This window comes from Plectropomus leopardus, chromosome 8 (genome assembly GCF_026936395.1).
Source record: "Plectropomus leopardus strain MGB_pleo_1.0 chromosome 8, ASM2693639v1, whole genome shotgun sequence".
Lineage (NCBI taxonomy): Eukaryota > Metazoa > Chordata > Actinopteri > Perciformes > Serranidae > Plectropomus > Plectropomus leopardus.
Window position 1 is genome coordinate 26,246,502 of NC_142183.1, and position 13,665 is coordinate 26,260,166.

Consider the following 13,665-nt stretch of genomic DNA (forward strand, 5'->3'; position numbering starts at 1 on the left):
TTTTATCCCACTGGCTTGTTTGTAGCTGCATTCTGGACAATATGATGTGAACGCAGCTGTCAGTGGTTACGCAACCAATCAGAACCAAGGACATGAAATATTTTACTATTAAAGCACAATTTTATTGAGGTTGTGTACACTATTTCATTCGTTTTGTTTTTTTTTTCTTTCCATCTACTGGCCCAACAGGATTAAGTTTAGACCCTGCATATAAACACATGCTCTCTTTAAATAACTGCACTACTTGCCTCAACACGTTCGCGTTTCTAAGATACTGTCTATACTACAAGGCCATATGTCGAGTCATGGTAGGTGTAGGCTACAGTCCAAGTAACCTTAAGCACAGTGAGTTTATGTCATTAGGAAAAAGGCAACTCCTGCAGGCATAAAGTGTCTTTGTAAATCTTACTTGATTTAGGTGTAATTGTTCATTAACTCATTATAAAAGTCTTATTAAAACAAACAGGCTCCTGCTAAAGTATTTGATCCCAAATGTGAAAAGAAGAGTTGAATCATGGTTACATAAAGTACAGTAGAGAAGCTGCATGCTTCAAACAAGGTCAGGAGACCAAAAATACAACTCTAATACCTGACAGTAACCCAGCCTACTACCGTATCAAAATACAGTTGGCTTCTACCACTTGAAGCCTCCAGCAGCCATTCATACTGAGGCGGTCATTTATAAGTGCGATGATAAATATGCCACGGACCACATGTCAGAAGGATAGAGTGTACGCAGGGTGTGTGAGGTATTCTTAGCACTGATGACAGTGCAGGCCACCGAATCCATTCACATCTCTAAATGGCGTCCTGGCTGCAAGACAAGGCCGCTCGTTACTGCCAAGGTATTGGTTTCTGCTTCACTCTGCTTATTCCTCTCTCAGATATGCTCCATCTTACTACAAACTGTAAGTGATATTGAACATTTTGCAGATAAGCTTCCCCGAAAGATTAAAATTCAAAGATTAGAAACACTGCTTCCTGAAGAAAAAGGATAGTTGATTTCATAACGTCCACACGCACATAAAAAAACCAAGAGGAGTAATGTTAAACACGCTGAAAGATCAAGTGAAGGTAGTATTCTGGATGTTATTCATGATATCAAATGAGGATGTATTTTTGGAAAAGCAACTTTAGGAGAGCTACAAGCACCAGACTAGGTGTGGCAAGATGGTTGTGTCAGTATCAAAACTGCAGTGTATGTCCTCTGAACCCACTGCTAAAAGATTATGAGATCATCTGCTTCTCTTTCAACATGACAGGCAGCCTTAACCAGAAAACGTCCCACTTCACAGGAACATTACTAAACAAGTTTAATACGTAAGAATGTACTCCGGCTGTGAGAAAGTAATCGTACAAAGTCAATCATCAGAGGCTTCAGTCTTCTTTTAAGGGACTCATGCGTACTAAGCATCATGAGTAATACGTTGTTTGATGCATATGTTCTGCTCTATCATCTGTCTGCTGCTTTTTTGGGTCCGCTTCAACCGTTTTGGCTACACTGCATCAAGTATGTTAACAATTGTCGTCCTCCAGGATGTCTTGGTGTTCCTCCCAGAATGTCTCTCCTATGATGTCGCAGTGATGAGCCTGCACCCTTCTCCTGCTGCGAGTCACGGCCACCTCCTTCTCCTCTTCGTTTGGTAGCTTCATGCGTTTGGTGACAGTTTCGTCTCTCTGGACACAAAGAACGAGGAGTTTGAGTAATACAATTAAAGCAAATGTCAGGGGATATTTAATTTTTTTTTTTGCGAAATACCACTCCCTGCTGGTTGCTGAGCAGTACTCAAGAGGCTGCGCTGCTGTCCGATACAGAGGCTTCAGTACTGAATTGAGACTTTTTCACAGCTGTTCAAAAACTCCTGTAGTTGCATTAACCCTTTAAAACCTGAATCGACATCCGTTTTCTTGTGCTGCATTCAGAGAACTCTAACAACCATTTAAAACCTCTTAAACATAAGCAGATTGATTTCTTTCAAAAACATGGAGGAAAAGGCAATGAGCAATTTGGCAAGGAATCTGTAAATGGTAAAAAAAAAAGAGAGAGGTAGGGAAATCATTAGAAATTAATTTGAAAAAATAAATATTTTTATTTTATTATTATTTAATTTTTTAAAAAACTTTTTTTCTACCAAGTTTTTTTTGTTTGTTTTCATTTTTTACTTTTTCTTTCTATTTTTACTTTTTTTCCCCCAGGAAATTTCCTTGTGACATTTTAGTAATTTCTTGCTAAATATTTTTGTCATTTATTGTTTAGGTGCTCATTGCCTTTTTCCATGTTTTTGAATGAAATCAAGCCTATTCGCTTAGGTTGCAAATGGTTAAATAGCAGTTTGCTTCTGTGTTTTGGTACGGTTGGTGTTCACACCTGATGCATACTACACAAAAGTATATGTGCTTGAGACCACCTTTTCAAGTGGACCCGGGTCCGGATCAATGTACTGCGCCCAGGTACGGTACAAAGTGTTCACAATAATCAAAAAAACTGTGCAGGCAGATCCAGTCTGGGTTCCTGATGTGAAAAACCCCTTAGTTGCAGAAAAAGCATTAAAAAACTCCATTTGGGCGCTGCGCCTTACCACATGCACATGCTAATTAAAATGACGAGACGGCATTTGTTGCTTTGTGGTGATGACGGCACGACTGTGGAAGCATTGAAGCAAAATACGAGACATGGGAGCTCACTGGGAGTTTTAAGAGCTTTTCATTCCTCAGTGCAGAGAAACGGGACGGGGAGAGTTTATCTCCTGCTCAGAGAGCGGCTCGTGACAGCAGTACAACATTTGTCATTTGTTCTATACTTTAATGTGTTGGTGTTACAAGTTCAGACTGTGAGATGCTACACTGAGCTGTAATAAATGAACAACATGTTTAATCTTCTTGCTAGCTGTTCAACACATTTAGTATGTTTTTTGCTGTATTTACTGCAGTTTTGTTAACAGATGGCTTGCTTCATGCGTGCACTTGTAAAATATATATTTCAAAGGTCCAGTGTTTAGGATTTAGGGTAATATATATACACAGAAATTGAATATTATATATATTATACTTTGTTTTTGTTAGTTTATAGTCACGTGAAATTAACATCATGTTTTTGTTGCCTTAGAATGAGCCTTCAATATCTACATCATCTACATACGGAGCTGGTCCTCTTCCATGGAGTTCGTCATCTTACGTACAGTAGCCCAGAATGGACAAACCGAACGGTGACTCTAGATAGGAGCATACATGTTTTCACATCGGCCAGCATGGTTCTCCTACATGCTGACATCGACCACTGGATGCCACTAAATCCTGCACAGTTAGACCTTTAAAGGCTCATTCTTACGGTTTTGCGTTTCTCTGTAATGTAGCACGGTGGTAATAATGTCACTTATAACATTCTTCAGATGTCACTGGCTAAAGTAGAAATAGATCAAACGTGAGGAGGAGTTTTGGGGTCAGGGGAAGGTTAAAAACCATTCATCACACAAAAGATATCGAACAGAGTTATCTGACTGGATTATTATGCAGTCTGAAACCCTCTTTAGCAGCTCACCTTTTCCCAGATGAGAGTGGTGCCTTTCCTGTGGGGAGCAGACTCATTGTTGTAGTTGATGTCAAACTCAGAGAACAGGATCTCATTTTTGTCTGCAGCCAATGTTCCCTGGAGAGAGACGCAGCACACACGTATGTAAATATTACAACCAGCTATACCGCCACACCACCGCAGTCTCTGCACGCCACTCAAGTTGCCCTTACAGTTTACATCCATGTCTGTGAAAACATGGATGCTTCACACACATCTTCCCTCCAGCGGCACAGAAGATCGACACAATCAGCACAGTTTCGAGGTGAGGTTAGTTTCACCGATTCAGCATCCGACCAAATATCTCCCCCTCTGTTCCTGAGATATGACATTAAACGATGGCCAGAGACACGTTTTTGCAGAACATTATGATGTTACAGTTGACCCTTGACCTCTTGGAGATAAAATGTCAGAACTTAGTCATTATATCCTATGAGACATTTGTGTGAAATTTGAGTGTATACTGTATATCCTTGAGTTATGGCCAAAAACTTTAATGAGGTCACCTTTACAGCTGACCTTTGACCACCAGATTCTAATCAGTTCATTCTTAGGGTCCAACTGGACATTTGTGCCAAATTTTAGGAAACACCCCTCATGGCCATCTTCAGATATCGCGTTCATGAGATGAGACGGGTGCAAGGTCAATGACCTTGACCTCTGAACACCAAATTCTGATCAGCTCATCTTTGAGTCCGAGCAAATGTTTGTGTCGAATTTGAAGAAATTCCCTTAAAGTGTTCTTGAGATTTTAATTTAAAACAACGGCAACACTCACTGGTTCTATCGCTGTTTAGTTTTTTTTTTAAATAAAGAAGTGATGAAGGGAATAAAGAAGCATGGCGGTTTGATGGTCTGTGACCGGTCAGCTGTCATCACTTCATCAGTTCCTCTCACAGCCTGCTGGGGAGTGAAGCCTCGTCCAGAGAGCTTCCAGTGAACAGCTGTGCCAGTCAGAGGCCTGTAATCATCTCTTATGAGTATAAAAAGGAAGTAAATGATGTCAAGACCATATGAATTTGCACAGACAATGAGCCAATTACATGCAGTCACACTTATACATACAATTTTTCTTAGTTCCCTTATATTAGAGAGAAGGCAGACATCAATATCTCCAACACTCTGCTGCTCACACCAAACACTCTAAACTGGTAAACAGCACTGCCGGTGAGAGGGTCGCTTCAACTTCAGACTGCGTTTCGCTCTCACCTTTAAGCGGTCCTCTGCCTGGGCTGTGGTGAGTCCTCCCCGCTGCACTAAAGTCCAAAACACCGTGTTGTACAAATTATTTACGTGACCTGAAAGACGCAAAAACACATTAACAGCCTGACATTTCTACCCGACTCAGTTTGACGAACAGATTCATTTAAAAGTCCAATGCGTGATTTTGTCAAACATGTGGAGCTCAGTATGCACTTACAATCTGCCTGCCTCCAGCTGAGGTAGTCTCTGAGGTTGCGGTTGCTAGGATACAAGACCACGCGCCCATCAAAGCCTGGGGGATACAAGAGGGGCTGCTCCCCAAAATACTCTTTCCAATAAAACACATATGAGGAGGAGAACTGTGAGGCCACGTGGGTCATGAGCTTACTGCCAGGAGAGAGAGGGAGAAATCAGATCAAAGGCCTGAGAAGCTTGTGTGTGAACGACATTAGTCCACAGAGCGGCGAAACCTCGGTACCTGGCTCTCCTCTTAAACCAGGTGGAGGTCCTCTTGAAAACAAAGCTGAACTCGTCACTTTGACCATAAGCGATGACAATATCCTCCAGCTCTTCCATGACAGAGCGCGCACTGCGGGTCATCAGGCCCAGCGCTCTGTCATCATTGGGTTTTGTAAAGTTGTGCTGCTCTGCGAACCTGAAACAGAACGCATGAAAAAACAACAGAGTGACACATCATCCTACTGATCTGCAACATCACTCTCGTCCTCGCAGAGATAACAACTGTTCAGCTCCGAGAGGAAACTCACTTGTGGAAGTTACGCCCATCCAGTCTGACAACGATGTAGCAGTTTCGCAAACAAGTGTCATCTGTTTCAAAGTTGCGGACATACTCGAACTTGCTCTTGGCCATGTTGCTGGAACTGGAAAAAAGACGGGCCAAAGATCTGACAAAGCAAGACCTGACACGTCCACCAAATCTGCAGGCCTGTCCGATCAGCATGAGGGTGCTCCTGAAAAAACAAAAGATAAATACGCACATAATGAAAAATAAAACAAATAGTAATAATAAACATATGCGCTTTACACCAAAGAAATGACACGGCCCAAGTATTTCAAGTGGAAAACATAGAAGACATTCAGACATAATAAAACCTGCAAGTAAAAATAAGATCAAAATAGAATACACAGAATGCATCTTACATGGATAAAACCCACTTGATAATACTAGTAAAAGTAAGACAAAAAAAGGATAAATTAGAATTCACAGAATGCATAACATAAGATGGAAAATAAAACCTATAGAGATAATAAAAATAAAGCAAAAAAAGAAAAAGAAAATGCATAAAATTAAGGAAAATACAACATTTTAAAGAGGTGCAGCAGTGTGTAAGTGCAAAGCAAAAAGCAAAGCAGTTTAGTCAGAGCTGGTTAAAGGCCGAGTGAAGAGGTAGCGTTTTTAGTTTTCTTTTTAAAATATTTAACGAGGAATATTTATTCTATTTTAAGTAATCACATTCACAGCAGGGTTGGAGTCCGAGTATTTACGGCCAAAATAATTCCACATCTACAACTAGGGGTGGTCTGATCGAACCCCAAAGTATGAATACTGCGGATGCATAGTCTTGTTTTTAGCATTGAAACTGGTGTCAATGGCATTGATTTTTTTTTTTAAAAAAGGGGGGTACATGAACACAATATTTGCATTTCTGCTGCTGGTGTGCGCATGTACACAGTGATGCCCTCTTCAGTTCAGAGAATTCACATTTGATATTTACCACTGAAAACTGTCTTGTGTTTAAACGTGCGTGTGATTAATTTCAACAGTGAATAATAAAAAGAAACACCTCGTGTTAAGCAGATGAGTAAGCGGTGGTAAATAAAATATATTCACAAGTAGTGAACTCCCTTAAATGACAGCAAATTAGCTGCTTTTAAGAATAAAAAGTAAACACTTGTGTTCCTGGCCTTGGGTGCCAGGCGGGTGGCTTGGGTATGATTTTTTTCTGTATATCACGAGCGTCCCTGGAGATAGAAATATTTTCCCTTGAGCCTTTCTGAGTGACTGGGGAAGGACGTATGACCTCCCTCCACCATAAATAACCATATTTCACAGTTTGTGGCTATAATAAATGCTGTCATGTTGGATTTTTTAAAAAAGGAAACCTGTTTTTTTTTTTTAAACCTACTTGCAGCTTTAAGGTTCTGGGTTTATTTGAAATACATAAAAATGTGACAATTTAAAGCAGCATGTCCCTTCCCTCAGCCAAATCAAAAAACGTAATTCCTTCACCCAAAAAATAGTGTCTCCCCCCATTTTTCACCACCCCCTCCCCATCTCACAAAAACAGTCCCTGATTAGTCTCTAATTGTGTCTTTGCTCAACTACTACTCTTCGACACCGAAGCCGGTTTAAAAAGAGATCCAGCGGATGAAAAGAATCACTGTGGAAGTATTATAGTTGCAGGCTCGCCTGTCCGACGGTAACATGAGTTATTACTCACACGGTGATGGCATGTGTGCTGTTAGTCCATTAAAGCTGCTGTAAGCAGCAAGTTAGCAACTTCTTCAACTCGTTTACTCCAAGTGTTAAAATCTCGCTCTTCCGTTAGCTACACAAACACAAACATTTAATTTAGTATAGTAATAAAGGTGCGTTATAAAATTGTATCTACATTTAACCCGATTCAGCTCACACACGTTGGTTTGTATACAGTCCGTCAACAAATTCTGTCGTAGTGGTGCCACAGACTGAACGGAGAAAAGTTCCGCAGCAGGACCGTGAAATTAACACAAAAATGAACTTAGAATAAACAACAAATAGACAAAAAAATCAATATCTTATTGCTCTGAGTTGCTTATTCATCTTCTCATCCTGTGGTCTTATTCTGCTGTACTTGCTCATTTATGAGAGCAAACAGGACAACCAAACATCATCTGTGTTTCGGCGCCATCCAGTGGCTACAAGAGGAAGCGTGCAACCAAAGATCGCGTGTGAGTCAAGATGGTAATGACACACAAACGGAACTTATAGTGCGACAATGAAGTTAGTCTCTGATTTGTGTTACTTAATGTTAATGACCTATTCTTGTCTTTTTGCACCTCATACTGTGGCGAAGGCACGTAAGACGTGTCGTCTGAAACCCACTTTCAGATTTGTTAAAACTTTATTATATTTGTGAAAACATGTACACCACACTGAACCAGGTCCAGATCAAAAACCACTAGACGGGTCAAATCTGAACTAGATTATCCCACAGAGGCTAAATGTGTTTTAAAAAAAATATATTATTATTAGTTTATTGTTTATTATCATTGCATTTTCACAAATAGAACAGGCATATAAGGTTCACAAATCTGAAATTGCGTTTTAAGTCATCTTTAGCCTTTCAGGGATAATCCAGATTTGACCTGTCCAAGTACACTGGTTTCAAGGGAGACCTGATTCAATATGGTCTTCATGTGAAAAAACACAGTGCAGTGTCTTTTTTTCACAAATAGAATAAAGGTTTCCCTAATCTGACGTTATGTTTTAAATAATCTTTAGCCTCTCTGGGATGCTCTTGTCCAGATTTGACCTTTCTGTGTATAATAGCTTTTGACAAAGACCTGGTCCAATGTGGTCTACGTATGGAAAAAAAGCTGTGAGATCTCCCTTTCTGCGTTTTTAAAAAACCGCAAAAAATAGAATAGTTTCCAAAAAATTGAAAGTTGGTTTCCAACAACATCAGGGCTATCCTTAAAACGTCTAACATGCTGTCAGCACAGTAGGAGGTACAAAAGGATCCGTAAAGTATGTTTCCCTTAACTCGCCGCTGACTCACAAACTAACTTCAGCGTCGTACTTGTAGTCCAGTTGCAAGATGTTTCCGGGTTAAGGTTGTTGAGTTTTTAAGGTTGTACATGAGTAATACATTAGATATTCGACAGTTATGGTCTTGCTATTAAACCATTATTGAAAAAAATGGAGAAACTAAACAAAAAATGACATGATTTGTGATTTTTCGGGTTTCGTGGGGTAGATGCAAGTTAAAAAAAAGTTCAATGACGACACCCCCTTTCCCAGGATCCTTCACTTCACCGTGTGTTGTTTCAAACATGGAGGAGAGGGAAAGAAACAGAGCAAAGCCAGACAGTAAAGAAACAGAAACTGCAACCTGCTCCAGTTCACCGTCAGTCCCGGAGCGTGAACCGGAGGCGGGCGGTGGAGCTGGGGGCGATGGCGCCGATAAAACCGACGTGTGCTCGGATAAGTTTGACCCTCTGCTGGCCCTGTACTCGCCCACCGTGTCGCTTCCTTTCCCAAATATCAAATGCTTCAACAACGTGGCGGCGTACGAGAGCTTTCTGCGGGGCGGCCGCGGCAGAGCCAAGCCGGAGAACGTGGAGAAGAGGCGGCGGAAGGCGATGAAGGGGGTGGCGGACCCGGAGCGCATCGAGAGGCTGAAGAAGCTGATGGTGAACAACCCGGTGAAGGAGACCGAGGAGGCGGGGAGCAGCGGCACACAGCGGCGGAGGAGGCACAAACCCCAGAAAAATGTCCTGACAAGGATGCCCTGTACGTTACTACGGCCGAGTTTTATTTACTTGGTATTTGTTTTATAAAAATAGTAATAACAAGAACAGTAATAACAAGAGTTGGTTTTCATTTAGACTTTGAGAGTTATGTCGTAGTTTTCGAGGAAAAAAATCACAATTTAATGGAGAATAAACTCGTAATATGTCGAGAATAAGGTCATAGTTTTACAAGAAAAAAAGTCGTAATTTTATGACAATAAAGTCTTAATTTTACAAGAAAAAAGTCGTAATTTTATGACAATAAAGTCTTAATTTTACAAGAAAAAAGTCGTAATTTTATGACAATAAAGTCTTAATTTTACAAGAAAAAAGTCGTAATTTTATGACAATAAAGTCTTAATTTTACAAGAAAGAAACTTTTTTTATGAGAGAAACTCGTAATATTACGAGAATAAAGTCATAGTTTTACTAGAAAAAAAGTCGTAATTTTAAGAGAATAAATTCGTAATTTCACAAGGGAAAAAACTCGTAATTTTATGAGAATAAAGTCGTATTTTTACGAGAAAGACATATATTACACAACTATTTATGAGAGCATAGTGTGATGCCTTTGGATTGCTTTTTTTTTTATCCATCCAACAATCCCCAACTTAAAGAAATTTAATTAACAATTTATAAATCTGGAAAAAAGTGACCTCATATTTCAGAAGCAGGAACCAGAGAATATTTGTACATCATTCAATTGAACCGTTTGGCTTCTTTTTTTGGCTGAGATATTTTTGTGTTTAAGATGAGTCCTGCTATAGTGTATTATTTGACTAGTAGAAACAGTTGTGTAACCCGTTTGTCATGTGTCTTCAGTATGTAAGGGCAGTCCATTGGGGGAGCTGTACCGATGCGTCGAGGAGAGAATAAGGGTCAAAGTTCACATCAGGACCTTCAAAGGACTGAGAGGAGTCTGCTCCGGCTTTGTTGTGGCCTTCGACAAGTTCTGGAACATGGTGAGTTTCTCACACTCATGTTTTCTCATTTGACAGCTGCCATAAACTGATTCTGAAATAATCTGTACATACTTGTAACCATGACGTTGATGTCTTTATATGTCACGATTGGTGTCTCTTTGTCAGGCGATGGTGGACGTAGATGAGACATACAGAGAGCCTCTGCTTGGAGAGGCACTCTACCATGAAAAGGCGCTCACCATGACACGGGTAGGCACTAGTTTTCAGTGTAAATCTGACTGAAATAAAGTGCTTTTCTATGTGATCGTCAAAGTTTCAATCTGTAAGGTTTTAGTCAACAAATTCAGTTTGTTTTGATAAAAAAAAGTCAGGGAAAAATAATTTAAATAGTAATTTGTGTAGATTTCCACACAGTAAAGTTCGTTACCTTGCTGAGGTCTTGGACGTGTGCAGTCTGTCTCATGAAGCTCCTCTTTTATTGTGGCTGCTCCTGGTTTCATAACCCCCTGAAACATTTAAAAGTGGTTAGCTGTCAAAAAATGACTATTGTTATGTTTTATAGACACATAATGAATAGTTGCAGTCAATGGTAACATAACAAATACAGTGTGTCTCATTTGACTGCTTCACAATAAAAGCTTCCTCACTCAGGGTGACTGCAGGTCCCTAAGTAAGAAAAGTATTAATGTGAATTTGTGAGTTCTAAATTACCACAAACAATTTATCTACTTGAACTCATTCATTTTTGTCAAACTGAGTCAGACCCGTCTGCGTGAAAGTCCACATTAAATCCTAAAACCTACAATTGAACCCTAATACTGTCTTTTGACTTTATACTTGCACTCACCTGTTGGAAACGTTTAGATGAACCTAATTCACTCTAACAACCATATTTCTAATTTAAACACACATCTGCAGGAGACAGATAATCGGCAAATATCGGCCCCGATAATCGGCCAGGCTGATAATCTATCCACCCCTATTAAAAACCATTTCTACCACTACACGCCTCTAAATCTCACACACTGCACCTTATAATTTAGTGAAAATTAGAAGTTAAAGCTCTAAATCTATTCAACAAACATTAATGTGACTGAAATCTCTTTGCAGCTCTTTGACAAGCTGAAGCTCCAGGACAGCCCAGGAGGTGATGAGCCAGCAAAGACGCACGAATCCCAGAAAACAACCAGCAAACATCAGCCTGCAAACCCAAAAAGTACTCCAAAGAACCCGACTGCTCACCCGACTAGCAAGAGAGGGGACAGCAGGACAGAGTCCAAACTGTCAGACGCTGTTACAATCAAAGAGGATAAACATGACGTCTCGCTGAAGGCGCGGCGTCCAGAGGCCTGTCAGAAGAAAGACTCCCAGACGTACGGCAGGGTCCATACACGCCACATCAACCAGCTCTTCATACGGGGGGAGAACGTTATCCTGGTGAACCCACAGCCACTCTGATCATTGTCCAGTGTTTGATATCTACCCTGCACAAAAGAAAGGTTTTCTACAACAACAATTTTAGTTTTTTGCTGAACATCTGTAGCGATAGGTGTGACGTACTGAAGATGAACTGCTGGAGATGTGATTTAATTAGATTCAGAGGAATCAAACAAGAACTGTTGTTATATCATATTGATATGGAGGTTTTTCTCTGCCCACCAGAGAACTGATCTTGATTTTGAAGAATAAAAGCTTCTCAGTTCTAATTATAGTAATTTCTTGTCTCGTTTTCTTTCGTCTGACAGCCACTAAAGGAAATTTCCTGTGACAGTTACACCACAGCATTAATAACCGTGTTTGTGTTATACTTATCACCCAGCAGGTGGCAGCATAAACACATTAGTGCCATCTGTGGGGCCATTGTCATCTCAGAGAGCTTGTCCCTTTATGTTGCTTTTCCCCGTTAGTTTGAACAGGAATGACAGCGCAGTCTCTGCGGACTTCATAAATGCATTATGAATAATTGAGTTTGTGAAGCTAGAGATTGCAGATGGCACTCAAAAGCTGTCATTTGTCTTGACGTCTCAGATTGCTTTTACTCTTTAATGGGCACATTACCCATAAAAGCACAATTTACTGCATCTCATGGAAGTTGTAAAGATGTTGCTTTTTTTCAGTTTTAAATGGCAGAGGTTACATTTGGATGACGACTGGCACAGAATGATTGTATGTTGCTATAATGTTTCTGGGTCCTGTTTTACTTTTTTCTAATTCGACTGCACACTTTAACCCTTTGAAACATGAGCAAATTGGTATGATTTCTTTAAAAAAAAACCACAATAAGTTACAAGTAATGGGTTGCAAGATAATTACCTCATATTTACCAAAAAAAAAATATTTAGAGGTGGAAAAAAAGATTAAAAACAACAACAAAAAACCCAAAGTCAAAAAGGTAAAAAACAAATAAAAAAGGTAAAAAATAAAACTATAAAGGCTATATAAATGAATAGATAAAGCATTTTTAAATAACTTTTAATAATTCTCTCCTTTAAAACTAATGAATTCATTTTCTTGTCACCTTTTCCTGATTTCCTGCATTTTGTGGGATATTTCTTGCCAAACTTGCCAAGCCTTTATAGCCATGTTTTCAAAAGAAATTAATGTGCTTTGGTTTCAAAGGTTTAAATGTATGTGACAGACGAGTGAACGTAGCACAAGGAAACTGACTTTTCTCCAGGTTTCAAAGGGTTAATTAACCTTTTTTCTATACATTTTTATGCCATAAATGGGACAAATTCTAGCAGTAGCTACGCTTTTATTCATCTGTATATTGTTACTTTTCATATATATTATTAGTGTAGCCCATTTAACAGCGCTCCTCTCTAGAGAGTGAAAATGGGGTCAATTGTTTAATGCGAGCTGTGTTTTCGTTGTGTTTGTTACACCAGTGTGTTCCAACAAACCTCCATGCAATATGAGAAGGGCACCGGCAGCACTGGTGGTGAAGAGACGGGCCACAATTAGACTACACAATCTTTCTCTTGAGTGTATTATAGCAAGAGTAATCAGGCCAATCCATCTCATTTGGGGAAACTGTACATTTCATCAGTTAAATGGGTATTAAAGGGCACAGAGCATCTACAGCTCTTTTTAAATCACTCAGAACGCGACTATGAGTTACATGAAAGCTTAAATCAAACAAGGGTTGAGATTTCGAAACGTAAGTTGCGTTCACCCACTGCACGTCAGTAAGTATCGCATATTGCCTTTTTTTTCAGGATTGCTCTTTCACTCCAGGTTGTAGGATTTAGGGGCATGTAGCAAAAATTGTGCAAAATAATCCTTCATTAGTTTATAGTAACCTGCAAGTAAGAATCGTGTTTTTATTACCTTAAGGTCCTGACACACCAAGCTGACTGTTGGCCATCCGTCAAAGTTGGGCCATCGGTGAGCATCCATGACCCTTGGCCCTCGTTCGACCCTCGTTGGCTTTTTTTCCAGCTGATTCAGCATGAT

The 13,665-nt window shown here is 39.8% G+C and overlaps 2 protein-coding genes across 3 annotated transcripts; one reads left to right on the forward strand and one right to left on the reverse strand.

The window, feature by feature from the left end:
- Positions 1-98: 98 nt before the first annotated feature.
- thg1l (tRNA-histidine guanylyltransferase 1-like) lies at positions 99-7,644 on the reverse strand. Of its 2 annotated transcripts, XM_088081266.1 has the most exons (8): positions 7,430-7,644; positions 7,234-7,341; positions 5,539-5,742; positions 5,250-5,426; positions 4,989-5,158; positions 4,778-4,866; positions 3,539-3,646; positions 99-1,677 (listed from the first exon to the last, which is right to left on the reverse strand). In XM_088081266.1, the coding sequence occupies exons 3-8, from the start codon at positions 5,730-5,732 to the stop codon at positions 1,516-1,518; spliced, it is 900 nt and encodes a 299-aa protein (XP_087937392.1). In that variant the 5' UTR covers positions 5,733-5,742; positions 7,234-7,341; positions 7,430-7,644; the 3' UTR covers positions 99-1,515. The 2 variants fall into 2 exon arrangements, with proteins under 2 accessions (XP_087937392.1, XP_042349406.2); XM_042493472.2 differs by having other exon boundaries at positions 7,234-7,644.
- Positions 7,645-8,577: 933 nt separating this feature from the next.
- Positions 8,578-11,924, forward strand: lsm11 (LSM11, U7 small nuclear RNA associated). Its single transcript, XM_042493469.2, has 4 exons — positions 8,578-9,287; positions 10,109-10,248; positions 10,375-10,458; positions 11,320-11,924. The coding sequence occupies exons 1-4, from the start codon at positions 8,774-8,776 to the stop codon at positions 11,665-11,667; spliced, it is 1,086 nt and encodes a 361-aa protein (XP_042349403.2). The 5' UTR covers positions 8,578-8,773; the 3' UTR covers positions 11,668-11,924.
- The last annotated feature ends 1,741 nt before the right edge of the window (positions 11,925-13,665 follow it).